General features: G+C 39.8%; 1 protein-coding gene across 1 annotated transcript; it reads left to right on the forward strand.

Annotated features, from left to right (window-relative positions):
• Positions 1-3294: 3294 nt before the first annotated feature.
• On the forward strand, positions 3295-25422 carry LOC133985923 (C-terminal-binding protein 1). The gene is made up of 11 exons (XM_062425667.1): positions 3295-3471; positions 14915-15069; positions 17085-17229; positions 18048-18151; positions 18267-18369; positions 18871-18995; positions 19880-19969; positions 20427-20557; positions 21106-21233; positions 21841-21955; positions 22402-25422. The coding sequence occupies exons 1-11, from the start codon at positions 3432-3434 to the stop codon at positions 22595-22597; spliced, it is 1332 nt and encodes a 443-aa protein (XP_062281651.1). The 5' UTR covers positions 3295-3431; the 3' UTR covers positions 22598-25422.
• Positions 25423-27642: the final 2220 nt, after the last annotated feature.

Here is a 27642-nt window from a genome sequence, read left to right on the forward strand (position 1 = left end):
ATCTGCAGAGGTTTGAATGTGCGTTCGGGGAGGCCTGCTAATAAGGGGTTGCAGTTGACATTAAAAGAGCCTGTACCAGGAGTTGTGTTGCATGCTCAGACAGGTAGGGTCTAATATTCCTGATTTTGTACAGAGCAAATTGATACAACCGAGCAATCGAGGCCGCGTTGACCTTAAAGGTTAGTTGGTCATCAATCATTACACCAAAGTTTCAGGCAGACTTTGCAGGCATGAGTTGGGTTGATTGGAGCTTGATATTGATCTGTTGTTGTAATGTGATGTTATACACTCTCACAGAGTAGTTGTTGTGATTTGAACATTATTCATGATTCGGCACATTGCGTTTGTCTTGCCTCAAATATTCATAGAAGCAGATTTTGTTGGAATCTTTATATTTATGAGGTGGAAAAAGAGCAACCAAGCACCCTGTTTTTCAAGTCTGAGAGCCCGGGACCAGCTCAGCTCTGTTCTCAGTGGCTGTCTTTGTTGACTGCAATTCAAAAGCAAGAAAAACCGAAGAGATTTTACCACCACCACAGATCTGAAACTTTCCCTTCTGCCACTATTGAGTGCTTCTATGTGTACTGTATGTGTCAACGGTTGGACCAGCGGGGAACACTGAACACAGTTGAATTTGGTACATTCTTGCACAAAGAATGGCGGTTCTGCAACCACAAGAAGTGCCCTGTCTGTTTCTGTTGGTTAAAGGAACATGGCTCTTTTTCTCCTTTATTATTTCGACTGCATACTTTTACTTTACATCCACAGTTTTGCTAGTTTTAGTGTTTACTTCTTGCTTTGTGGAAGTACTGAGGCATACTTTCTTCCACCTGGACTGCTCCATCTGGTGTGGACACACCTGGAGTCACAGTGGTAGAGGCGCTGCAGCACTGCAGAAGGCAGCAAATACAGTTTTATTTTGAGCCTAAATGACATGTCCTCTTGCTGGCTCATGATTAGGCATAATTCCCATCAGAGCTCTCCGGTCTCTGACTCATTCCTGTCGCTGGTGTGGAGAGAGATGATGATGAACCTAACAGCTGGAGAGGGCTGACTAAATCCATGTTGAATTATTTTATCAAACAAAAAGCAGGGATTCAGAGCTCAGTTCATTATGGGGAGCCTATATTGTTCATTATCTGAAGACCCCCTCCTCTAAATGAAGCAATGGAGCAGACAGCTCATTCTCCTGAGAAGATAGTTTTATCCTTCTGTTTAGCATGAAACTAGCGGTGAATGACAGGAGTGGGGCTGATGGTATATGACAAAGGTCATGAGTCAGCCAACCAACAGTGTTGAAAACAACTGTTTCCCTCACCAACTGTCTCGTTTTGGATTTGAACAACTCGCCCACTGGCTGTATGTGACATTTACCAATAGTGAGGATGTGATGTAACCATCATTGCTGTTAAACTAGGTTAGTGCCTGGCAGTTATGGGGGGCATCTGGGGCTGCTTATATCACTGTAGTTATTAAGTGGCCAAGTGTGGATGAGAGTGACTCGTATTTAAGAATAGAAAGGGGTCTGAGCAGGTGTAAAGGTGTTAACCACAGCACAGCAGAGAGATGGAAAGTTTAGGAGACTAAAGGTATCACATGGCACAGGAGTAACAGTATCTGCTGCCAGTCATTTTACATTTTGCAATATATGGATATTCTACATTTTTGGAGGAAATACTAAACAGAAACTTTTAATTTGGGTTGTCCAGTTAAACAAATAAATTGTCATCTTAGAGCTAAAACGTAAATTTCCTCAAATAACCATGAACTCGATTTGACTGTGTGTGTTGTAGCAATAAAACCTAATCATAAATTGAGTAATTAAACTATTGCTTAAGTTTTAGCAGTAGTTATAATACTTATGATATAATACTATCATATAATAGAAATGTTTGATTTTACTAGATGAATGTATTTGAATGGAAAATGGCTCTGTTGTAAATAGTCGTTCAGTCATTTTTGTCTATTTGGAGTATGGAAACTAATTAACAATTTCAATTTTTAGGCTAGTTGCAGTACTTCCATGATAAGTGTTTCTATTATTAAATAGCAGTTAAAAAAACTTCCTATGTCTCTCCACATAAAATATACTGAACACTCTGAATAGGGGTTTAAGTATTTGAACTATCTGAATATTGTTTTCATCAGTTTAAACGTACTTAACACATCAAGGGCTCCTTGTGTTGTTTGTCCCACAGATAATCAGCATACAGATCCCATCAGTTCTGTCCGTGCAGAACATCTAATTTAATGCTATCTTGCTTGAAAGAAAAAATATATAATGCACCTTTATTCATGCTGGGCACATTATGTTGTTGCAAGTGTTGATATGAAAATTCAAATAGAGCATATTTAGACTCGCAAAAATGATGGATAACAAGTACAATGTATTATTTAGTTCTGTGTAAGTGTGAATTTTAATGGTCATTACAAACTGAAATGACAAGTTTCAATGTTTTGAAAAAGGGGAACATATTTTGTAGCCTACAATTGTAAAACTAGGCTTAAAAAGTGAAACTACAAGAACAAAACCAGCAATTAAATCTGGTCTGGGAAACTCTGGGTATTGTAATTATTTATTAAACACAGAAGTAGCTTATGAATCCAAACATTTGATTTCTAATTACAGTGTTTTAAGAGGTTCATAATTGTTTCCTGTGTAATGGAAGGAACAAGTTTTTCCTCTCTCTTGCTGCAGCCTTGTAATTGCATAACTCTTCTTTCTTTTCTTTTCTTTTTTTCTCTCCGTCGTCTTTAAGGAAACAAAAGATGAATTTTGGCTGGTGATAGCTCCTCCCCATTCCTGCTCTCTCTCACACAAACATTCTCAAACACACACACACACACACACACACACACACACACACACACACACACACACACACACACACACACACACACACACACACACACACACACACTCTCTCTCTCTCTCTCTCTTCCCTCCCGCCATCTCTTTTACACTTACTTGTCCTCCTGCTACCATAAATGCAGCAGTGCTTCCATTCAGTGTGTGTGGGGATTTGTTTTTATTTTTTAGCTTTTTTTGGTGACAGAGACAGAGGGAGACAGACGGAAAGACAGAGATTTGCTGTAATAGAAAGTGAGAAAGGGAGGGGAGGGAGGTAGCTAGAGACGAAAGGGAAGGAGGGAGGGGGGGGTAAGACAGAGAGTGCCGGCGAGCGAAGGGGACGGAAGGGAGGGGAGAGAGAGAGAGAGAGAGAGAGGGAGAGAGGGAGAGAGAGAGAGAGAGTGAGAGAGAGAGAAGAGGGGGAGCACATGTGTATGCTTGTCACTAAGGGGCTGGGAGAAGGACTAAGGGAAGCGAGGTAGCTGGCCACAGCCGCCATATGCTGACTGGATTCCTGTTCATGTCTGCTGTGTGAAGACTGTAGGTTTCTGTTCTGTGCTGGCCGGCAGGGGAACACACCATGGGAAGCTCACATCTCCTCAACAAAGGCATGCCTCTAGGTAAACAACTAGCACTCTGATTTTATGTGGGAACTGTGTGTGTCTCTCTCTCTGTGTGCCTGTGTGTGTGTGTGTGTCTGTGTGCCAATATTTGTGAACTCAGTGTACATTATTCTGCCTTACTCCTCCCCTCCCCCTTCTCTCTCTCTTTTTCCGTCTCCTCCTCCTTCTCTTAATTCTCTCTCTCTCTATTATCTTTTTCATCTGTGCATTTCGCTCAGAGTCTCTCCCGCCTCACAAAAATGATTAGCCTTTTCTCTAGCTCTCTCTCTCTCTACATGTGTGTATGTGTGTGTGTCTGTGTGTTACGAGGCAAATCTCTGCTATTGAAGGCTGTTTGAACACCTCCATTTGTGGCAACAGAAATAGATCTCCCTCTCCTTCGAGGGCTAGCAAGGACATGACACATATTTCCCTTTCATTGTGTTTCTTCTATGTAGAGTGGTTGCGCGCACGCACACACACACATTCATTTACACACATATAAATCAAACATATGCACGCACACACCTACACACACACACACACACACACACACACACACACACACACACAAAGTCAACTCACACACAAGTATACACATGCATGCACTCAATCGGATTCACACACAGGTGACAGATGCGTCTTATGAAAGGGGCTGGGAAAGACTATTCTTGAAAACTGGATCAAGGTATGGAATAAGCAGGAGGGGGGGACGAGGGGGTGTGGAAGGTTTCGGTGTGGAAGAAGGGGGAGGGTGTGAGGATAAATGATCATCCACCCTTAAGCTAAATTATTGTGATCTTAATCTGAATTTGTGCTCTCCAAAAAGGAAACCAGAGATTGTAATCTGTGATGTCATCAACAGGCTGCGGGCTGTGTCTCTTGATGACATCAAAGATTAAAGTTGCATCTCTGATCTTTTCCCTTCCCCTTATTTCGGATTCACACACAGGTGACAGATGCGTCTTATGAAAGGGGCTGGGAAAGACTATTCTTGAAAACTGGATCAAGGTATGGAATAAGCAGGAGGGGGGGACGAGGGGGTGTGGAAGGTTTCGGTGTGGAAGAAGGGGGAGGGTGTGAGGATAAATGATCATCCACCCTTAAGCTAAATTATTGTGATCTTAATCACAATAATTGAGGAGGAGTCTCCCCCGCTTTCGGGAGAGACTCCTCCACATCCACCCCCAACTACGCCTAACAGCACGAGAGTCCAAGGTCACAGGAATAACGACTGTCCGTTATGGTTCAGGGAGGATTGCCCTTTTTTTTTTTCCGCCTCAGATGCTATCGCAACAAATCACCACCAGTCAATAATCATGACACTGATCTGGTCATTGGATCTGTTTCGGCCACACAGTGAAAATCGGTCAACCTTTTGAGAGCTGCTTTAAAATCTGTTCTTCGTCCCTGGTAACTGACGGTTGTGCTGATTCATGTTTTGGATCAATGAGCGTGGAGTCATTTCTGATCTGATCATAACGGCTCACATCAGTGATACAAATCAGTGATACGTCATTCATCCTCAACACCTTGTAAAAGCAGATTTTCTGGTTAAAGACAGGAGTGTTACCTTATTACTCAGTGGAAGGCTTTTTTGGGTGTAATTTGGTGTATTTGAATGTACAACATGACCATGACTCATGTTGTGGTGCTTTATAACTTCAGGCAGTTTCCGACCATCATGTTCCATATAGACAGCTACTGACGTCTATGACCAAATCAAGGGAAGTGCTCAAGTTGTGACACATTGCCAACTTGGAAAACTTAAAACCAAACATCAACTGAAAGTGCTTTTAGTGTCAAAGTCAAGCAGCACATCTGCACAATGCAAACTACCTAAAAACTATAATAACAGATGAACTTGTTTCAGGTTAAAATTGCTCATATATTAAGACGTCCTATCACGAAAACAGTACAGCATGTACTGTATTTTGTAACTGTATTAGTCGAATGATAAATAACGTCATGTCAAACTAGCTTAACTGCTTCATATTTTAATTTGAGCTACACCACTTCGGATGAGCATTTTGACAAATTTGACATTTAAGAAGAGACTCGTAAACTAGTTTTTAAAAAAAAGACACCCAAGCAGCACTTAGACATCTACTGTATAAAGTGTGTATATATAGCCTATATATAAAGCCTGAGCTAAAATAAAGGGGAAACGACAGTGAAAGATTTATCAGCTATGAGCTAATGAAAGCTGAGAAAACATCAAAACCATACACTCAGTTCACGCCAAAATAATGTTTATCACCTATATTTAACAACTTGAAAACAAGTTGTGCATTTTATTTAGACCATAATGCTTTACAAAAAGGAAATTATAATTAGCATTCTAGACAGTCAGCAAAATAACAAGCCCACAATGTAACATGACAAAACAAGAATTAGTTTGTAAGCTATAATTCAACTTATGACACCTTAATGAAAATCAGTAATTACTCAGCACCTTGCACTTATTATTGTTATGAATTTATACGCCAGAGTCAGGTGTGTCTGTTTAGAGCGAGACCTGCAGATTAAACAACTTGCTCAGCTGGCATCTTCTGTATGGAAGAGGTGCTCAGAAATAGCTGCCCCCAAGCACCCTGCCACATATTTCCTATTGTTGTCATCACACATAGATTTATGTGCACTGTCAGCGCCGGAAAGTTTGTGCAACAATATTTTACGAGGTGATTATAACTTAAAAGAATGCAATGTACAGTCACTTTGGTTGTCACATTTAAAATGAGCAGTTTTTCATCAAAAATAATAAGTAAATAAGAATGTGGTAGACTAAAGGAGCTAATGAGGAACTGTGGATCTACTGTGATCACATCTAGACAAGTTAGTATAAAATAAATCCCATGCAGACAATCTGAATACTATCAACTATTAATACTCCGTGAGTCAGTAACAGTCACAGTCATACTGACTCTTAATCACAACATGATAACTCTAAATGGAAATAAACAGTTACATTTTTTCCTTTTTAAAAAAACTGGGGAGTTTGAAAACCCTGCTAATCTGAATACAGTGAATGCCCCACATTACTAATAATCCACTAATAGGGCGCATAGTATCAAAACTGACCCCAGTTCAATTGAAACGTCACAGTAATTGTGACTTACTTTTTGCACATCAACGGTTAATCCAATATAATGGTACGACTGTCATACTATACAATAATCCAGTTGTAGTTTGTATTTAAATGCAGTAGTTCCTGTCGTCCAAATATTGTTAAAGCTTCCTTTATTTCCCCACTGTTTTGGTTTATTTCCCCATCACAGAGTGGAGGTGGAGATACAAGTTGAAAATTATTGATTTTGCTGCAACACAATTAAAATTAACATATTTATCAACAGAAATATGTTTTCTAGGCCCATTAAAAAGCTACATATCCAGCCTGCAGCACTGTACATTTCTACTCTGATCCACTGGACTCTGATTCAATACAGGAATGTGTGGGAGGCTGCTCCTGTGCCTGTATAGCTTGTTATTGATCTATTTATTTTGACCTATGCGGTAGTCATATTGCAAGGCTCCTTTCAAACAACAACTGCTCTCCATTCAGCATCTATCTGCACCAACAAGCAAGTTAGAGCTGCTATAAAATTGAGGAATCAGTAAATATGCACAGGGTTTAGCTCTGCTCTGGCTCAAGCGTGCAATAACAGTACAGCTGGAACTATAATCGCCATCATCAAACCCTGAATTGGTCGCTAAAAACCAAGCTGCTGCCAAACATTAGTGTATCTCCCTGTCTGTTTTGCAGCTGGTGTCTTAGTGAAGGGAACAAAAAGCTGACAAACCTGAACTGGCTTGCTGACACTGTACCTGCAAATTAAGACCTTGTGTGTGTATGTGTGTGTGTGTGTGTTTTTGTTAGAGAGTAAAAGAGAGAGTGCCTGCATGGTGAACATTTTTATGTGTAAGCACTTGTTTATATGATATATCACTGCATATTAGTCATGTAGACCGGCGTGGACTGGTGTGCTGCGTATGCACCTGTATTTTTGTATGTGTGGGTGGGACAGGGTGTGTGTGTATGTGTGTGTGTGTGTGCGTGTGAGTGTGTGAAGGAGGGAGGACTGGTGGTGGGGGATATGTCTGGCTTCTCATCTTTCCACCCTGGGAACTAAAATGTGAGCAGCGAGAGGCAGGAGACAGAAAGGAAGAAAGAAGGAATCAAAAGCTGCAGACAATGTGAATCTGCTGGGGCACTTTGTACCTGGATATTCAGACATTATTCAGAATATAAATACAGTGAAGATATGAAACTTGACTTTTCTCATAGCTAGAGAAATGCGCTGAACAGGGAGGAAAGAGGAAATGGACAGGAAGATAAAGAAAGCCCGGGTAAGAGAGCCTGAAATGAGAGATTGAGATGAAGAGACATGAAGGGATGGTGTAATCAACACTAAGGGGGTGAGAGACGAGGATATAGGGGCTTTTAAACCACGCCATGTTGCTGCATGCCACAAGAGCCAGTAACGTTATAAATCAGCCGTGCCTCGGCTCGATGGTTGGTTGCTACAGTTGCAGGCGGCTGGCTGATCACAGGTGCCGACAGCAACCCTCTCCTCTCTTCTCTGTGGTTACGCGGTGAAAAATTCAAACACTGTGTCTGAAATGTGAGTTGTGTCATCTGCGGGGGATTCGCTTTCAGTTTAGCTGGAAAGGGCCTGAGAGGAGATTTAATTTGGGGAAGTCTAACCTTATTTAAGAACTGAAAAACCAAAGAAAGCACTTAACAGCTGCTAGTTGTGTGGGTGTCTTTGGCAATGAGCAGAAATGTTTTGTAGATGTGTGTGAATTGCAGTTTGAATAGACTGGACAGACACTTGCTTTGTTCAATTTATATGTGAAAGGTCAGTATGCCATGGCTGTGAAAGTGAGGCACATGTCTGGGGTTACATATTTTCACTATTTTTATATATATAAAACCATTTCTTAAAGCTCAGGGAATGTTTTGAAATGTCTTGCATCTGAACAGCAGGCTAAAACCGAATAATACTTTAGTTTACAATGATAAAAGAAAAAAGAAAAAAAAAAACCCACAGCAATTCCACACAACTAAGAAGCTGAAATGAGGGATCCATTGACTAATTGATCAATCAGCTAATTATTTCAGCTCTCGATTTATAGTCTTTTTACTGTTAAATGTTTGTATATTAAACTACACGCAGCTGCCCTGGAAATTAGTCCTCTAGTTTTCACCGGACATATAGAATGTCTACATTTTGGATGTCTACATTAAAAATAGTCCCTGCAAGTCAAAAGCAGTCCATTAGTAGCCTCTGTTGCTAAGGTTGCTGCCAAGGCTGTTCCACGAGTTGCTCACATTGTCCACTCACGTATTTCAGATTGAACATGTACAGATATATTTAAGAAGTTTCAATTTCAAGTACAGAGCGAGAGAAACAAGTTAAGTCTGACTACTACTGTTTGTCTAGCATCCCAATCTGAGAGGCAGCTGGCCAATCAGAACAGACTGGGCTCATCAGGAGGGGGGCCTTACAGAGACAGGAGGTAAAACGGCCTGTTTCAGACAGAGACTGGACTGAGGGGCTGCATAAAGAGCCAGTATAAAATGAATAAGGAATTTTGTGAACTGTAAATCATGCAAATATATTCCAGCAGAGCTCCAGAATATAAATATAGACCAAGAAATATGCATGATACGTCCCCTTTAAGAGTGTAATAACACAATGTGGTGTGATTCTCTTGTGTGGGTCAAAACCAGGGACTTCCGGCCTGTTTCGGCAGATCACTCGCTGTCGAGACTGGAAGATTTCCCGGTGCCCTGCAAATGCAAAATGCTGATATTACACATTGTCTTTGTTGACTGACAGTCCAAAAACATTGTCTTGTTCCCCTGGGACAAAAATCCAGCTGTTCTCGTGAGCTGGTCAGTGACAGCTGGATACAGGCAGACTGCAGGGCTTTCCCACTGGCACTTTCTGTGGTCCCAGCAGTCACTGGCAAATACTTTTCCCATCTTGAAATGTCAGTCAAACAGTATTAGCACAATTTCTGTGTGATTACAAATCTTCCAAGGGACACCTTGAAGAAAGATGTAATTCAGTGTCCCCTTCAGAACCAACCGCACAGGCAGAGTCATTACTATGCAGATGGTTATTGTTTCTATGAACAATCATCACCAACAAAACCTTCTGTTCCTCCATTTTTGATGTTGCCTCAGTTGCAAATAACTGCTACTGCATTGCCTCGAAATGTTGTAGCAGATACAGTAGTAAATCTGAATCAAAGCTTGCACGCGAGAGCAGAGCTAGGGCTGTGGCTCCCGTTGGCTGTCAAGAGGTCTGTTTGCAATGTGAAAGCCCCCAGCAGTCACCCAACCCAGGGTTATGGGGGTTGGGAGGGAAATAGTATGTACTGGAGTATTGAATATAATGAGAGGGAGACTGGAGATGGTTGAGGTTTTAGAATTTAAAAACTGAGCAGAGTGAGAGGAAAAGTCTGAGCAATTATTTAATATAAAAAAGAATTTAATTTTTAATCTGACAGGAAAGCGGGAAAAAAACATTAATACATAGAGAGAGAGATAACTGCCATTTGAGTTTGTTCGATTGAAGAAAAACAGAGAGAGACAGAGAGAGAGACAGAAAGAGAGCATCTATATTTACAACTCTGAGGTTTGCGTGTGTGGGAGAGGCAGAAAGTGTTTTATCATTATAGTACTACTCAGCAGTCAGTAGTGCTGGTCCTCCCAAGGTCATGCTTGGTGCTGGAATGAGAGCTATTTCCTCCCTAACTGTGACCAAGTGTGAGTTCTAGAAATTTCTGGAATTTCTGTTACTCTCTCCAAAAACACCATTCTGCTGCACAAGTACTATTGTTTAGTGCTGGTGAACACATCTCCGAATCACATTTTGTTTCCAAGTGTCTCTGCTCAGTTCTCAGATTATGAAATCTGAATCTGAGAGCCAAAAAAATACTGTAGAGTGCAGCACCTACAGGCAAGTGAGCTACTTATGATTACATGCAAGTTACAGAGGCGTCAAAGCTCAAGTACTTTTTGCTGTTGATGAATTCCAATTTCTCAGCTATGCACCATTGATTTTGTATTGATGTGTAAGTGTAATGGCCTCCAGGCAAATCCTATTACGGAAAAGCTAATGTTTTACCGAGGCCACAAAAGGCTTTGTGAGCAGGATTTGAGTTTCACCTTATTGGTCTCACTGCACTATGGGGGCAGCTTCATCAGATCAAGTTTCATGCTGTAATCTGACGTTAGAGATAAGAAGACAATACAGAAATTGAGTGATGGAAGTTGTCTTTGCTCCTATGTAGCTTCTGAGTGCAGCATCAATGCAGTTTCTCATCATTCAGCTTTGTTTTAACATTAAAAGCAGGCAGAAAGTGATTTTATGTTTATAGAGTCTGACTAGATGAGCTGTTGGTGCTGCAAAAATTCATTGATACAGATTTGTAGACATTTAAGAATAAAAAATACTTCATTAATCTCAATGGAAATGTAAAGTATCACAACAGTACCAAATAAAACCAAAATGTATTGAACTGAAACAGTAACTGAGCTGAACGATAATTCAATAGAGGCACTTAAAGTAAGTATGTTCAGATCAGAGCGTGAGAATCAAACCTGTCTTGTTCACAGGATGATTACCACATGCAACCAAAACTGAACCTAACCACCGTAGTCACACAGCTCTGTGTACACTCTGCTGCTTGATGTATGCAAGAGGAAGTACTGCATGCTAGTTTAGAAATAGACAATAAGTATATGTTTTTTAAAAGAAAAGTATCCTCAAATCTCAATATCACTTTTAAAAAACACAACAAAGACTTTACCCCTGATTTCTGTTCTATAAATACAGATTCTGAACACTTGTATCCTGTTACAGCCACACCGTGAACACTGCAGCACACTAGAGCGTGAACCAGAAATGCACGCGATTGCTGTATACATTATTTCCTCATGCATGCACACCGGCTCACTCAACAAACAGAGAGGCTCACTGAGAAAGAGTTTAAATACTAAACAATACATTAATTTGCTATTCACTCCTGGGAGCTGCCCAGTACAACACAGTCCTCACATTTTGGTCACTGAGCTGCTCCACTGAAGCAGATGGAGGGGTGAAAAACACAAATGTTAACCGGCCATATAGTTTCCAGTGCAGTAACAATGCTTATTATTAGCTGTAAAAAGCGTCATTAAGCGTGGTGTATTTAAAGAACACCAACAAGAGCTTTCACATTCACATGTTACATCTTACAAGAAGCTAAATGCAAAATACAAAAAAGCTATTACTGATGCATACTGCTATAAGAATCTTCCAGAGAGGATTTTTTCCTTTTTTAAATTTATTTCGCTCTTTCACTCATTTAATGATAGCTGTTATGGGAAGATTGCTCAGTTACCCTGCCCAGATTTTCCAAACTAATTTGTGGGATTGAAGCTGCCAAACTTCTGTCCACAAGTCCACAATTCTCAGGGATCCTTGGCATTCATAACATTGCATTGACTATAGGATGCTGATTTAGAAATGGCTGGTTTAATAATTTAGCTATGTTCTCATGATGTTAGCTCATGCAGCTGTAAAACAGTTAGAAAATGGGGAAAGTGCCAATTTTGATATCCATCTGGAGGTCAGAAAAATGTTTTAAGAGGTCCTGGAATATTTTGAGTGAAATGAAAAAGGAAGTCATGTATTTGAGATGTTAGCATGAATGATAGAAACAAGTCAGAAATGAGTGATGGGTATTTCGTCAACAGTGTTTAAGAGGGCTGTAAAAGCTTTACATGTCAAAGAGGCCGTACTACGTGTCTCAGATGCTCCTCTGAATCTACATCTATCTGTCCCTCAGATGTCTTGGGTATCAGTCGATTTGTCCAGTGATCTCGACCCTTACTGACCCTGACTGACTCTTAAATCATCTGTAGAGAGACAAACCGAGAGATCCAGGCAGATCATAGTGGGGAGGGAATAGTTAAGGAAAATGCAAAAAAAATGCAACGTGCTTTTGTTAAACCTGAAAAAAGGCACACTGCATATCCTGCTTATCTGCCTTGTTTAATGCAACTTCAAGGCCTTGCAACACGTTGAGGTTAATGGTTCAATTTCAATGGATGATTTAATAAAACATCCTGTTGAAAAGTTGCAGAGGAGACTCACTCTACTCAGTTACTCACTTGGTGGCCGTCTCTTATGACAAGTCTCACTCCTTCATATGAACTGCTGTACCTTCTACTCTCTGTCTACTGATTTTATGAGTCATTTAGCCCTTTTCAGCTATGAAATATCATGTTTGCATTGCATATTTGTGCAAAAAGCCCAAGAAATGCTAGATAATATGTATTTGTGACATAATCTATAGCTGTGTTTCCCAACCAGGGGTGCTTGTATCCCAGAGGGAACTTCTGCAGTTGATAAAATAAGATTGTGTTATAATTAACTTTTGTGTCCAACTTTCAAATGTGAATGTTCAAATTTTTAAAGCCACTCAACAGATTACCATTGTTTTTTTGGCTGGTGAGTGAACCAGATCTATCAGCCACTTGCATATTTTATCGGCATTTGGCTGGTAGCTGGTGCTAATTTTAATCCCTGCCAACATTTCTGCAGTGAGCTGTCTTCATCAGGGTATCTGCCATAGAAACACACATACACATGAATAAAATTATAGTTTGAACACATTTTTTTTTTTTAAATCACTTTTTTTCCTGAAATGATCATATGTGTAGTCAGTTGTGTAGCTCACCACTGACTCCTGGAAGTATCAAAGCTACATATGAATATAAGCGACATGCCACTCGCGCTCCAGCCAAAATGTAAAGCATCTACATTTATAGCTCATTAACTGTTTAATCACTGAGAGGCATCAACCTGCTCACTGGGAGCAGTTAGAAGTTCATTGTCTTGTTCAAGGACGCTCCGTCATGCTGTCGGGAGGAGCTGGAATCAAACCAGGAACCTTCAGATTACCAGACGACTACTCTACCTCCTGAGCCATTAATGTTGTAATGAATGTTTTAAAACAAAATAACTAACATGAATAAACAAATGCATTCATATGTTGAAACGGTCATTGTTTAAAAGGGTACAACTGCTCTGTATCCTAAAGTGTTACATGGTTATTTTGCAATTACTACATTCTGGGCCAAAGTATGAGCTCTGAGCTTCTAAAACAATGTAAAAGTATAATTCAGAGATGAGCTATGTTTTTTTGGAACAGGCCTTTTGTTTGTTGGTATTCAGAAGTGTTTGTGACTTAAATAGTATCTACCTGCATCTGATGTGGCATGTTGTGCTTCCTATAGGAATCCCCTCCCTCCACCCCCTCAGCCTTTTCTGCAGCAGTGTTGGTGAGCAGACAAATCCAAACATACATGACCACTACAGACTCACAAGCTATGAAATATTTAATGAAATATGCTTGCCACTGTTAATAACTGTTAAAATATTACATTAAAATGAGGATTTGTTTTTTATATGAGAGATGCTCTTATATTAGAAAAACAAGATTAATACTGCTCTTTTAAAGTTACAATAAAAGCTCCTAGAAGTGGCCAGCTTAGCTTAGTAATGTTGAAATGAGAGGAGGACCAGAGCCACGAGCCAAAGGGGGCGTGGTGTGAGGTGCTACAGGCCACAGCTGGACCTTAATGCCCAAGATTGACTTTCAGTGGACTACGAGGGTCTTAGACTATGAAAATATGAGAACTATGAACAGGATAAAATACAAAAGAGTACTTCTAATTATCATGATGTTTTTGCCTCACTACTTTTTTTATTCCACAGAGATATTTTGAACATTTAAGGGCATCTTTGCCCCAAGTTTTTTTTTTTTAATGCCATCTACCTACCTAACTCCTCCATCTTCATCAGTTACTACGTGTTTTAAAAGTCAGTAAACATTTTTTTTTTAAAAAGAAATACTGAAACAATAAAAATCCTTAAAAGTAAAAAGGAGAGAAACAGCTGTGAAACATGACCTCTCTCAACAGGAATTAGCTCTGCAACAGATAGACAACTGCTCTGGGAAGTTCTCCCTTTTTTTTCTTCTTTCTTTTCGCCACGCTTACTGTCACAGTTGTCATAGCAATTGCATCAGTCTGGAGCGGAAAAATTATGGGATGCAGATTAAGCAGGGCCTCGCCTCTGCCCAGAAGCAATTGCACATCTTCAGTTTTAGATTTCATAGATGACAAACAACTGAAATCAGCTGACAAGTTGAAGAAATGCTGGAAGATATTAATCAAATTAATGCACAGCAAGAGTTTTAATACTATATGATCTTTAAGGAGACTGCAGTCTTGTGGATGTTACGACTCAACAATATAAATTATCAGATTTCATGTCTATTTTTTATATTTTATTTTATATCTATTTCCTCTGACAATCAAGACTGTTTTCTGCTCATGTTACTGCCTTTGTTCTGCCAATATGACACTTTCTCTCTCTTTTCGTGTGTGTGTTTGTAGGCATCAGGCCACCCATCATGAACGGGCCCATGCACCCGCGCCCTCTGGTGGCGTTGCTGGACGGGCGCGACTGCACTGTGGAGATGCCCATCCTGAAAGATGTAGCAACTGTGGCCTTCTGTGACGCGCAGTCCACACAGGAGATCCACGAGAAGGTACGACATTTAACCACATAACGTAACGCACACACATCACATAATCATGATATTCTTGAGGGAATTTAAATTTTCATATTCAGAACTGATGTAAAAATATCTGACCTGAAGAAAAGCTTCACGAATAAAAGGATGAAGTTCATACCATTTCAGCAATTCTATATTAAGTGAAGTCTGTGACTCAGCAGTGTACAACCAGCTTAATGAAGCTTAGAAGAATAGTAGTAAAATGGCCATTTTTTAAAAGAAAGCAGAAAAGCTGACTTAAGCAGCAGCGACTACAGTCACATGTTGAAACCAGTGCAAAAAGAGGCAGTTTGTATATTTTCAGGAACATGGGAGCAGCTTTAGTGTTTCATTATGTGGAAAAATATATATAGTTCAGTCAAATTTTTAATTTAAAATAGAAATATGGCTAACAGAAAAATAATTAACAGCCCTAGAAATATCTCTGGGGTGAATTTTTGGACGTTTCCTTTGATTGATAAGTCAGCCCCCAGTCATGGTGTCTGTAGTTTGCCCCACTTTGATTTATTCATTTAGAGACTTCAAAACATCTCTTCAGAAATGTGAGATGTTGCAGACGCACCATGTTTTTTAGCCACACTAGGATGTCAATATTGGCCTTTTGGTCGGTCCAGAATTAAATATATTAATAATTATTAAATGGAATTAATTTTTTTTTAAATGCATTCAATTCAGACATTTATTATCCTCAGAGGATTAAATCCTGCTGATTCCCTGACTTCAGTGGTGTTGTTAAGTGAAACCACAACTACTGGATGAATTAGCATATAGTAAAAATGTTCACGTTGCCCTCAGGGTGAATTGTACACTACCTGTTGAACTTCATGTCATCAAGTTTAAAGTCACATAAAGCTGAGCCTGTAGACTGTAGACATGACTGTAGACAAAGAAACCACATTAGATTAGTAATAATTATTGGCTCTTTACGGTGAAAGCTCAAATACTTCCCAGCTTCTTAAAAAAAGTATTGAAGAAGAAAAATAAAGATGAGGACAAAGAGCAAACCTAAAATGTGGGTCAGGCTCGGATCTTGCCACCGCCACTATGGATTTTAAATGGGTTTGTATGTCTGGCAGGGTTACGTCTCATTCTGGGTGACTGCCAGGCACACTCTCTCTGTGAGCGTGCTCAGTAGGCCACAGCGTGGGAGAAACAGATGGCTCTCCCTTGCTCACTATCTCTCTCTCTCTTGGTCTCTAGTAAGCAGCCACCTCATTGTGTAATTAAAAGGGCTTTTTTTATTGTAATTGAACCACATGTCATTTTCATCCTTTCTCGCACACATGAAAGGAGGACTGGCAGCATTAGAAAAAGATTGTACGATTAACTGAGAACCAATTAAAAGGTGATGGCAGATGCTGAACTGTTTTTTTTTCTCCACACAGCTTTATATCCCCTTTCTATATGATAATCAAGTTATCTGCTTTCAAGTCAGATTATTTCATTTTCAATTAAGACAATAAGGCGTCATCTTAAGTAGAAGCCACTGAGAACCCCATGAGAAGAAGAATCCTGCTGATATTAGTCACTTTCGTCAAATGCAGAGACACCTTATCTCGATTCCTGTGGCTATTAAAGCTTTGTTCCCATGGTAATATTCAGGAAATAACGGCAGGGTATTCAAAAACAGGATATGAGGACGATATAAAAAGCGCATGCAGAAAAAAGACTTTAACCAAGAAATATGTTTTCATGGAAATGCTGTGAGTGCGAACAGAAGTGATTTCCGTAAAAGCCACAATTGACTTGGCTCACATCTACAGAGAGAAACACTGATGACTTTACCTTTAAACTTTATCAATATGTACTGCGTGTATTCAAATGAAGCGCTACCTTATTGTTCTGAAACAGTCGAATGTATAAAGCAGGGGGGCATTTTACACATGCTATCAACTATTTCTGTCTCTTTATAATTTAGGTAACTCAAACTCTGTGTGTGTGTGTGTGTGTGTGTGTGTGTGTGTGTGTGTGTGTGTGTTTGTGTCCAGGTGCTGAATGAAGCTGTAGGAGCATTGATGTACCACACCATCACTTTGATGAGAGAAGACCTGGAGAAGTTTAAAGCTCTGCGTATCATCGTCCGCATTGGCAGCGGCTACGACAACATTGACATCAAATCTGCCGGCGAATTGGGTGAACGCACACGCACACACACACGTACACACATAGATAAAGTAGAGTCTGTAGTAGAAATGCTAGACTGCACTTCACTCCTTACCTGTTACTATGGTAATGTCCTCACCATACTTCAAAAGACCAAATTATTAATTGGTGATCATTGTATCTTTTGTAGTGATAATTACAGGGCCCAAACAAAAAGAAGAAATACAGCTATGGGCAAAAATTTGTGAATGTAATATTATGAAGTTTAATTCAGTTGCTCTGAAAATGTATATGATCTTCACTGAAAATTCAACTCTGTTATATATATATATATATCTATATATATATATCAGAGTTGAATTTTTATTTTATTATATATATATATATATATATATATATATATATATATATATATATATATATATATATATATATATATATATATATATATATATATATACTACCACATAGATTATCAGCAATATAACTGTTTTTATTGTGTGGCCAGTGGATTCAAAAGTAAGAAAAAAATGACAATATTAACTTAATTTTGTAATCATGTTTAAATTCAGCACTATTTCAGGTATGTATTAAACATATTTTCACACAGTCTTTTAGTTACTGATTGCCCATTCTCTATGTAAACAGGCAAAGTAACAGCTACAGCTTCCCTCACATCCCCCGTTCTTCTTCCACCAAGAGTCACTGCTATTTAAAGCCTGACAGCAGTCTAAAACTGCTGATATCACTATTTGACTTGCACTTCTCCCCCAAAAATAGCTTTCATCTCTCTCCTCAATCGGGCCGAAAAGCAATCACTAATCCTTATCTGCTCCACGGTTTAACAGGCATAGCTGTGTGTAACATGCCTGCAGCCTCAGTGGAGGAGACGGCGGACTCCACGCTGTGTCACATCCTCACCTTGTACCGACGCACCACCTGGCTGCACCAGGTTTGTAGCCTTGTGTGGTTTATATAAGTGACTTTAACCTGATGAGCCTCAGTGACTGGATCATGTCGAACAATAATGTTTTTTGTTGTCTGTGTTACATTGTTATTCACGTCAGGCTCTACGGGAAGGAACGCGGGTTCAGAGCGTGGAGCAGATCCGTGAGGTGGCGTCAGGATGCGCGAGGATCAGAGGAGAGACACTGGGACTCATAGGGCTCGGTGAGTAAACACACATACAGTATATTATGCCTCTAGAGTCAAGCTTTTTACTGTGTTAATTTAGCTGATATGGAGTGCACACTTTAGTGGTCGGACTGATTTAGTGTTGGCGTGTTTGCTGCTGAAGTATACTGCTGAAGTATTTAATCATCAAGCTTGTTTTTTTTTCTTCTCTTTTCCATTTTCATTTTGGGAAGTTTTGTCCTTAGCTCAGCTAAATTGGCTTCCCAAGGAGTTACTGCCAATAAAATATAAGCGGATTAACCAGCGGCAGAATGCAAATCTCCTCTCTGTTCAGTCTGGGAACTTTTTCAGTCTTAATGAGACGTGTGTAGCCACAGCATCATGCAATTTAAAAGTAAAAAGTAAAAAAAAAAAAAAAAGGTAATATGAGGAGTACAACAATTAAAACTATTGTGTTTTGTGTGCTTCATTTAAATGTGAATTCACGTGTGTGGAATTTGTCTTAATGCTCCTGTGTGTGTGTTTGTGTGTTTCTAGGTCGGGTGGGCCAGGCTGTAGCCCTGCGAGCCAAGGTTTTTGGCTTTAATGTGATTTTCTATGACCCTTATTTGGCTGACGGCGTAGAGAGGTCCCTGGGACTACAAAGGGTCACCACACTACAGGTAGCGCACACACACACACACACACACACACACACACACACACACACACACACACACACACACACACACAAAAACACATACAGTGGGTTATGAGTGGAGCGATTCTGTTGAGATGTTGGAAAGCTACAAACTGTTTACAGCATTTATGTGTGATGAAAAAACAATGGTTTCAATGGTCGGTTGTTATGAATTGATCTACTATTTTATCTTAAAGCTGACGGATGCAGGAAAAAACCAGGAATGGATTTTCAAAGAGCACTTTGACATTTTAAAAGCCAGTCAGTTCATTTTGCTCCTGACACTCACTGGTTGACTGAGTCATGGATGCTGACAGTTTATATTTTGTCACTCTGTAAATAATACAAGTATCAGCAAATCCACAACCATGACTGCGATATTTGTCACCTCAGTACCACTGCCAGTAGACTGCCTTTAGGATTCTGGCCATGAGAACACAGTAGCATTTAAACCAATTTGGACCAAATCCGCTTTGTAATAGACTAAGAAAAAAGATCCACTGTCTCCTTCTCTTTTTGCTGACAAAACACTGCCTTCTTCACCCCCCACCATGACAAATGTGTATTTACATTTCACTGCCTACTCAAAATGTGTGGCAATAGGAGAGCACCCTCACTACCACATAATGTAACCATGTCTGTAGTAAAAGCCAAAAATATACAGTAAAATTAGTATACTTTCTAAAGTCATGTAATTGATACCAGTTATTGACAAACCGATGCATGTACTTTGTATACAGAAGATTTAAAACATGATTTAGTTAATCAGAGTTTTCATCTCAGTGTGAATCTATTAGTGCAGCAGTTTAAAGTGTAAACAGAACATTTTGATGAATCTTTGGCATCTGTTTGTCTCTTCCTTCTCAGGACCTGCTCTTCCACTCTGACTGCGTGTCTCTGCACTGCAGCCTGAACGAACACAACCACCACCTGATCAACGACTTCACCATCAAACAGGTGGAAAGACAGCTGCACACTTGAATGATTCATTTATCCCTACGTTAACTACTACATCGCATGACCATAAATATTAAAGCGGCAAATACCTGGGGAAGCCCGCTGCTTACAAATGAATGAGGTTCTCCGCTGTGTGCACTGCATGTCACGATGGATTCACCTCTTGTTGCTTACTTCTACATCACAGCCTAAACCTGCATCCCAACACACAAAGGACTACAGCTCTTAAGTAATTCTTTTGGAGGTCAAGTGAAATGGAAATTTCACATATTTATTAATATTGTTGGATTTTCACTGGGAATTCTTTGCCTGAGAGCAGAAAACAAGATTTCTAAGACAGCAAGCATGTGTACAGTTTGTTTAACATTTGTTTGTCAGTGGATGGGCTGCTTTTTTTCTTGTGGTTTGTTTTAACATCTAAAAACAAACTTAACCTGTGTTTGTGTGTGTTTTAAAGATGCGTCAGGGTGCGTTTCTGGTGAACACAGCCAGGGGGGGTCTGGTGGATGAGAAGGCCCTCGCTCAGGCCCTGAAAGAGGGAAGGATACGCGGAGCGGCTCTGGACGTTCATGAGACAGAGCCTTTCAGGTAACACACACACTGCTCTGTTGTGACAATAAATGCCAGTGCAAGTGAATCTGACATTTAATTACAGTTTTAGGGGTTACAAAATAAAACTGTTTTGATGCATATAATGTATTTTCTAATTTCAGAGGAAACTAAATTGAACAGGTTTTAGAGCAGAAATCCCTTCTAATTTATTAGAACTACTTTGGCTGCAAAATAAAATGTAAATTAGAGGGGAATGAATAGTTTCAGTTTGATTCAAATTTTAAATAATGGTATACACAATAAAATTTACTGATGAGCAAAGGATAATGAAAGATTAAATGACGGCATAATCAATCAATTCTTCAGATTTTATCAAGTAAGAATGAAAAACATTCAGTGGTCCCATTGATGCTCATTGCTGCTTTTCTTTCTCTCTGTTTTGGACTGTTGAGCAGACAAAACAAGTAATTTGAGTAAATTGGATTTGAAATGGGACGCTTTATAGACTATTAAAACTAAGTTAAAGATTAATTGATTGATAAGGAGAATCAGCCCCAACTGATTACTATGTGTACATGTATCAGTTTCAGTCAGGGCCCGCTGAAGGATGCACCCAACCTGATCTGCACTCCACATGCTGCCTGGTACAGCGAACAGGCCTCACTGGAGATGAGAGAGGAGGCAGCCAGGGAGATCCGAAGGGCTATCACAGGTACTACACACACACAAGCACGCACGCACGCACGCACGCATGCACGCACGCACGCACACACGCACACACGCACACACACACACACACACACACACACACACACACACACACACACACACACACACTCCTGCAGACACAAAACATGACCCCTGCTGAGAAATGTAAACACAAGTCTAAAAAGAGATATTTGATGTGTTCTGCTGCAGTCGAGCATAAAGCCTCCTTCCCACTCTTTCCACTAAGAGATATTTAAAGGTCTGCCTCATTCTTATTCGTCTATCACCCTCTCCTCTCCTCTCTTTCTCTTTTCCACTTAATTCTTTCCCTCTTTCCTGTTCTCTCGCTTTGCGGTTTCCCCACTGGGATCTGTCTTCTTTTTTTTTTTCCAATGGCCTGTTTATTCATCTTCCTCTAGAACAGTGTTGTCCAACTTTGTGTGTCTATGCAGAAAATGGGTTAGTGAGATTTAAAAAAGAAAAACAACCTGCTTCGAATTGTAGAATAGTTGACTATTAATTTAAGTTTGTTATTCTTTTTAAATCTGAGCACTTTATATTCATTTTCCTCTCTTTGTTTTTTTCTCTTATTCCATCCCTTTCTTTTCCAGGTCGCATACCAGACAGTCTGAAGAACTGTGTGAATAAGGAGTTTCTCACCCAGAACAACCACTGGACAGGCGTTGACCCAGCCACCGTCCACCCTGAACTCAACGGGGCTTATAGGTAATAACTTCAGACATCAGGATTAAAAAAAAATAAAAAAATAAAAATCTCTTGGAAATGTGAACTTCCAGGGTTAGAAATGTTCAAATGACCTCTCTCTTTCTCAAATGTGATTAGGTGTTATGCAGAGAATTGTCATTGTTTTGTGGCCAGTTACAGTGTGTGTTACTGCATTTTTTTTAATGAATTAATATTGGTGAAATGAAACTTGGCACATTGCTGATTATTTGTCTATTCCAACCTATTGTGTAGCTCTCAGAAAAGCCCCATTGCTGTTAAAACAATGAAACTGTATCATGGTAGTCCACCAGTTTTACACATCAAGATCAGTTCACTAGCCATGAGGATTGTGAGCAGTGTGCATTTTTTGTTGTTGTTCAAAACAAAGTCATATTTTCAGCTACAATTTGATGACTAATGTTTATTTCTTTGTCTCTCCCATCCAGGTACCCGCAAGGAGTGGTAAGCTTGCCCGCTGGTGGCCTCCCGCCTCCCATTGAAGGCATAGTACCCAGCGCTGTGCCCATCACACATACCCTCCCGCCCGCTGTCATACACCCTCCACATGCCCCGTCGCCCGGACAAAACACAGTGAAGCCACCAGAGGGCGACAGAGAGCAGCATCCGAATGACCAACTGTAGCCACACACACAAACGCACACGCTTGACCGTGTTGTCTGGTGACCGGAGGTGGTTGGCATGACAACCGTTGTCATAGCGATAAGTACCCTAGTGACAAGTTGTTATCAGACAGGTTCACAGAGTGTCAGATCGACAGGTTGAGGTCCCAATAACTATCGATTCACAATTCGCTGGCAGTTGGTTCCCGGCAGCCAGTTCACACTCCAAAGAGGAAGAAAAGGAGGAGGATGATAAAGAGGAGGAGGAGTGGATATCTGTTTGGATGCTCTAATCAAAGAGCAAGACAGCTGTCCTCTGCTCCAACCAGAAATCCTGAAAAAGACTATAGAGCTCAAAGGTCCGCAGGTTGATCTTCATACCAACAATAGTCAAGTTTTAAACTGTTTCCTCTGCCAGACATTAAAAAAATATCAATAACTATCTGTTGATTTGGGAAGAAAAAATACTGATTCAAATTCTGCTGTCTTAGACTGTAGTGTGTCCAAAGTTAGAGGGGCGGGTTTAATGTCTCTTTTTCTGTGTCCTTTCCTTAGTTTGATGTACAAGCAAAAGTAGTAGGTTATGAAATGAATGTAACCTGTCTGTGTACAGTTTTTAGAGTTATGGCAAGAAGATACTGATATTTGTATTCCAGTCTTAACAAAACAAGGGTTATGTGATCTCTCTATGTAGCCAAACAGGTTTGAGAATACAATATCTGTTTTTTTGTGTTCCCAAATTAACAAGCCCCCTAAAAAAAGAGGCAGCTTTTTGCACACCATCTCAGGAAATTAAGTTTCCGCAGTTGGTATATTATTTTTTAAATTTTTATTTTAAAAATTCCTTTTTATGCCACTTAGTGCTTTTGTTTTTCTACCTGCTTGCCTTTTCGTGTCCCGCTACATTAGAGAAAGAACTTTAACAAGAGCTTAAGTTGATCTAATGTTTGCTTTTGTTTGTTAGGTTAATGGGCAAGTGATTTTGCTCTTGGGACTTGTGTGTAAATGTTTGACCCAAACCGAGGGGGTTGTGGGAGGGAAGGCTGTAGAGAAGTGGCAAAATGGTATGCTTGGCTGGGATGACGGACTTCATCCCTAGTCCTGATTGTTTTATTAGAAAACAAAGTTGTTGAGATTATTTCTCTGAAAGACGCAGGTTGTCCACAAGGTGATGCACTGAGAATTTGTACTGCAGCAGCTTACAGTTAAAGAAACTGTCTCATAAAAGGAAATATCTCTATTTTCCTCATGTCTTCATGAGCCAGTGCTTCCACTATTACGTACAGTAATTGTATAATCGTGGAGCATGAACACTTGAGCACACCAAGGTTTACAAATGATACACAGCACTGATGAAAAAGTGTGTCGCTTCCCTTACAGCAATGGATTTGACCAATGAGCCTACACACCCCTGAAACCATCCGATCAGTTAATCAACTCTTTAGTGCCTGCCAAAACCATTTTAGATTCCTAGTTGAAGTTTAACTCACTTGTACAGACGTGACTTCAAGTTAAGGACAGATGAGGAATACTTCTGTTCTACAAGTTAGGCCAAAAAATCTTTCATATTTCAGACTGACTCCCATATTGCAACTTTGAATCTGTTTTAAAAAAAAATTTAATAGAGAAAAATGCTCAGTCAGATCAACTTTCCAGAAGAGGACAACCTGCAACTGAGAGCTAAAACTACGGTGTTATACTAGTGTGAGGTACAACATATATGCACAATAACATACAGATGTTTGACGTACTTGATAGCATGTCAAAGTGCTGATTTCTTCACCAGTCTAGTATCCCTTTAACATTTCATGATAGGTCCTTCCCGAGTATACCGTTTAGCCGCCCTCTGTGGCCTCTGTGTCTATGTGTACATATGGTGTTCTGCCTGCCTGTTTCAATGTGACTTGGTTGTATCTGTGTCTAAAAAAGCAGCACTGGGGGGAGGGGTGGTGGCTAGTACTCTCCACAAGGCATCATTACGAAGACTGCCATCTGAATACACAACAAAACACTACGCACAAAGTAAAAACAAACGTGTGGAACTAGACTTCAGACTAAATTTACTGGCCACACTCCAACAATGAAAACAACAAGCGGATATATTTACACCAGTGTCAAAATATCTGAGACTCTTTTCTCTCTGGAAAATTGATAACTGATTCCAGTTCATGTGTTGTTGATGTTAGCAGGCCAGCTAAGTGACAGTGCTTTCTGGATCCCCTTCTACCAGCAGCTGAGTAGTAAAAACAGTTCACTGTTGCCTACCTGGTCTACTTCATGGTGAGGTAGTAAGCGTAGCAATCAGGGATGGGAATTTCACTAGCCACTGGTGATTATTTTACAACCTGAGCTTGAGCCAAGTTCTCACTGGCCAGAATCTCAATGGGGTGTTTGGTACACACGGTACTGAGGTGACAATTAAATATCACTGCTAGAGCCCCAAAATCCTTAAAGGAATGCTGGAATATTTTGAACTTTTACTCCTAAACTTTCCTCACAAGATGCCTGTCGCCATGTGGGGGGGAAACACTTTGCTGATATCTCCAGAGCAACTTAATACAAACTGTAAGCATTCCTCATTCAAACCGATGGGTGCCACAAGAAAAACAGCTTTTAAAGTATCGAGGTGCTCCTTGAAATTCCATCCCTGGTAGTAACACACAGTCCACTGTTGCCTACCTTGGTCCCCTTTATGGTAAAGTAGTAGGCGTAGCAATATACAGTACACATATTCTATATTCTACAGTAAATATCATTATTTTTGGTCAAAACTGACAACCTTACAAAGATATGTTTGTGACTGTATGCATTTGTATGAATTATTTTAAAAGGAAATAAACTGTGGAAAGGTGATACTTATGTCTTTTTCCATCTGTCATCTTGATTAGTTTGTTGTAGAAGTTTAGTTTCTAACAATACGGCCTCAGTGATATGTATTTTAACAGAGGTGAATGATCAAGAAGATTCTTAATGAAAACTGCACTCAACTCAGAAAATGACACAAGACATCAAATATCAAACTGTGACTTTAGAGCCAATTTAAACACTGGAAATGTAACAAAGAAAAACAAGATGTGTCTATGTTGCAGGTTTTGCGGATGTTTCTGTCACCATTGTTTGCAACTAGTTTACATTTTTTTCTAGCTGTGAATTATACAGTTGAAATTAGTTGATTTGAAGTCAGCACAGAATTAATTAGCAGCTATTTAAATGAGAGATTTAGGTCGTTTTTGAGCAACACCCTTGTTTCACACTCTGGGCTTACACTAACATAAGAGCTTAATACAGTTGGCAGGCTGCTAGTTTCCCAGTGAAAAACGTCCATAAATGGGCTGATATTTTATTACTTGTAAGACTGACTACTTAAGATCCCAAACCTTTATCTGTGAAAAAATGATGTTCTCCACATTTACTTGATTTGAAATTATTGTAGTCTACTGTCCCAAAGCTTGAATCCCCTAACATTAGATATGAAGTTACCAATTGCTTCCACTAGATGTCACTAGTACAGCTGTGACACCGATACAATGACCCTGCTACTTGCATCTATTTTCTGTTTTAATTTATCTGTTAAATAAGAGCACAAGCTCATACAATATCCATCCTGAACTAATCTAGAATATTAATTCATAAGGTTTGGGATGAAATTAGAGTGAGATACCTTTTACACTGCTTTTGCTTTTGTTTCATATTTGTGCTGTGGATTATGTGAATTAGAGCTGAACATCAGAAACAATACCAGCACTGTGCTGACTTTGGCACCGATTTAAAGCCATTAAAATGAATCAAAGGTAATCCAAAACACTCAAATATTTGGACTGAGCAACTGAGAACTCAGGTTATCTTCCAATTTATGCAAGTTTTCTTCATATTGGATATTTGCACTGAGGAAATCAATTGGATATGGTCTGATTCTAGTTGGAAAAGCAAATGGCTTGTTCAAATAAAGGAAAATGGATGCCTCATGCTGTATAATGAAAAGAGCCACTACATCACTCAGCTTGACAGATACTTCTGGAAATATAGATTAGATTATACAGTTTACTGCTGTGACCATTAGTGACCTAAATTGGATTAAAGGTTTTTATGTAAAATAAGAATTTCAATGTTCATTGATCTATTCAAATAAAAAAACAATCTAATTTCAGGAGGCAAGTGTCCACTCTTCTGCTGTCTTTGTTTATTGGAGGGAGGGAGTGATTGTGTGCTGTATCCTGCTAACCATGGTTGACCTAATCTTGCACCGACTGAAGCTGACTACTGACATCTGACATGGAAAGACCTCTACAACCTGTATTTATCTTTGTTTTATTTCTTTATCTATCTATCTGTCTTTTGCTCCCTACATAACCCCAAATCTGGTTCATCCATTCAGTGTTACAGCCACTGGAACAGGCTCCCCGGCAGCTGGAAACTCAAGATGGTTTAATCTAAACCTCAGGAAAGCAGGATGGGAACCAGATGCAGTAAAAAAAGGAAAAGGGCACATTTTATTAAGCAAACGTGGGGACCTCCAAAGGGCACTGTGCAAGGAGGAAGACAGATTTTCATGAGGCCACTGGAATTGCTATGGAGGAAATAAGTGTCTGCTTAAACCACAAGACCAAAATGTTAGCACTGACCATCATCAGATTTAAATTGTAGGGATTGAGACGTCATACATCTCAATATATTCCGAACAGTCACACCTTCCTTCGTGTATATAGGACACTAAGCCCAAAGCTTTGATAGATGCTGACGTGTTAGAAGAAGGGAAAATTTTGGGCAAGAATAGGCAAATGACTAATACTCTCTATTGCTTAAGGAAATACCACTGAGCTGCCTTTGGGCAAGGCACTTAACATTTATCCATGTTCTGGCATACTCTTGTTAAACAGGGTTAACGTGAGAGGATGAGGATTTTTCCCTCGTTAAAGTGTTGGCTGTTGGACAAGACGGTTTAAGGCATGTAATTGTGCAAGTTTCAATAAAACACACTTGCAAATGGACAGAGTACAAGTGAGGCCTTCTCTGAACAGTAAAGATGGGATGAGTGGATGGATGCTGGAAAAACTGGATGCTGGTAAA

This window comes from Scomber scombrus, chromosome 9 (assembly GCF_963691925.1).
Source record: "Scomber scombrus chromosome 9, fScoSco1.1, whole genome shotgun sequence".
Taxonomy (NCBI): Eukaryota; Metazoa; Chordata; class Actinopteri; order Scombriformes; family Scombridae; genus Scomber; species Scomber scombrus.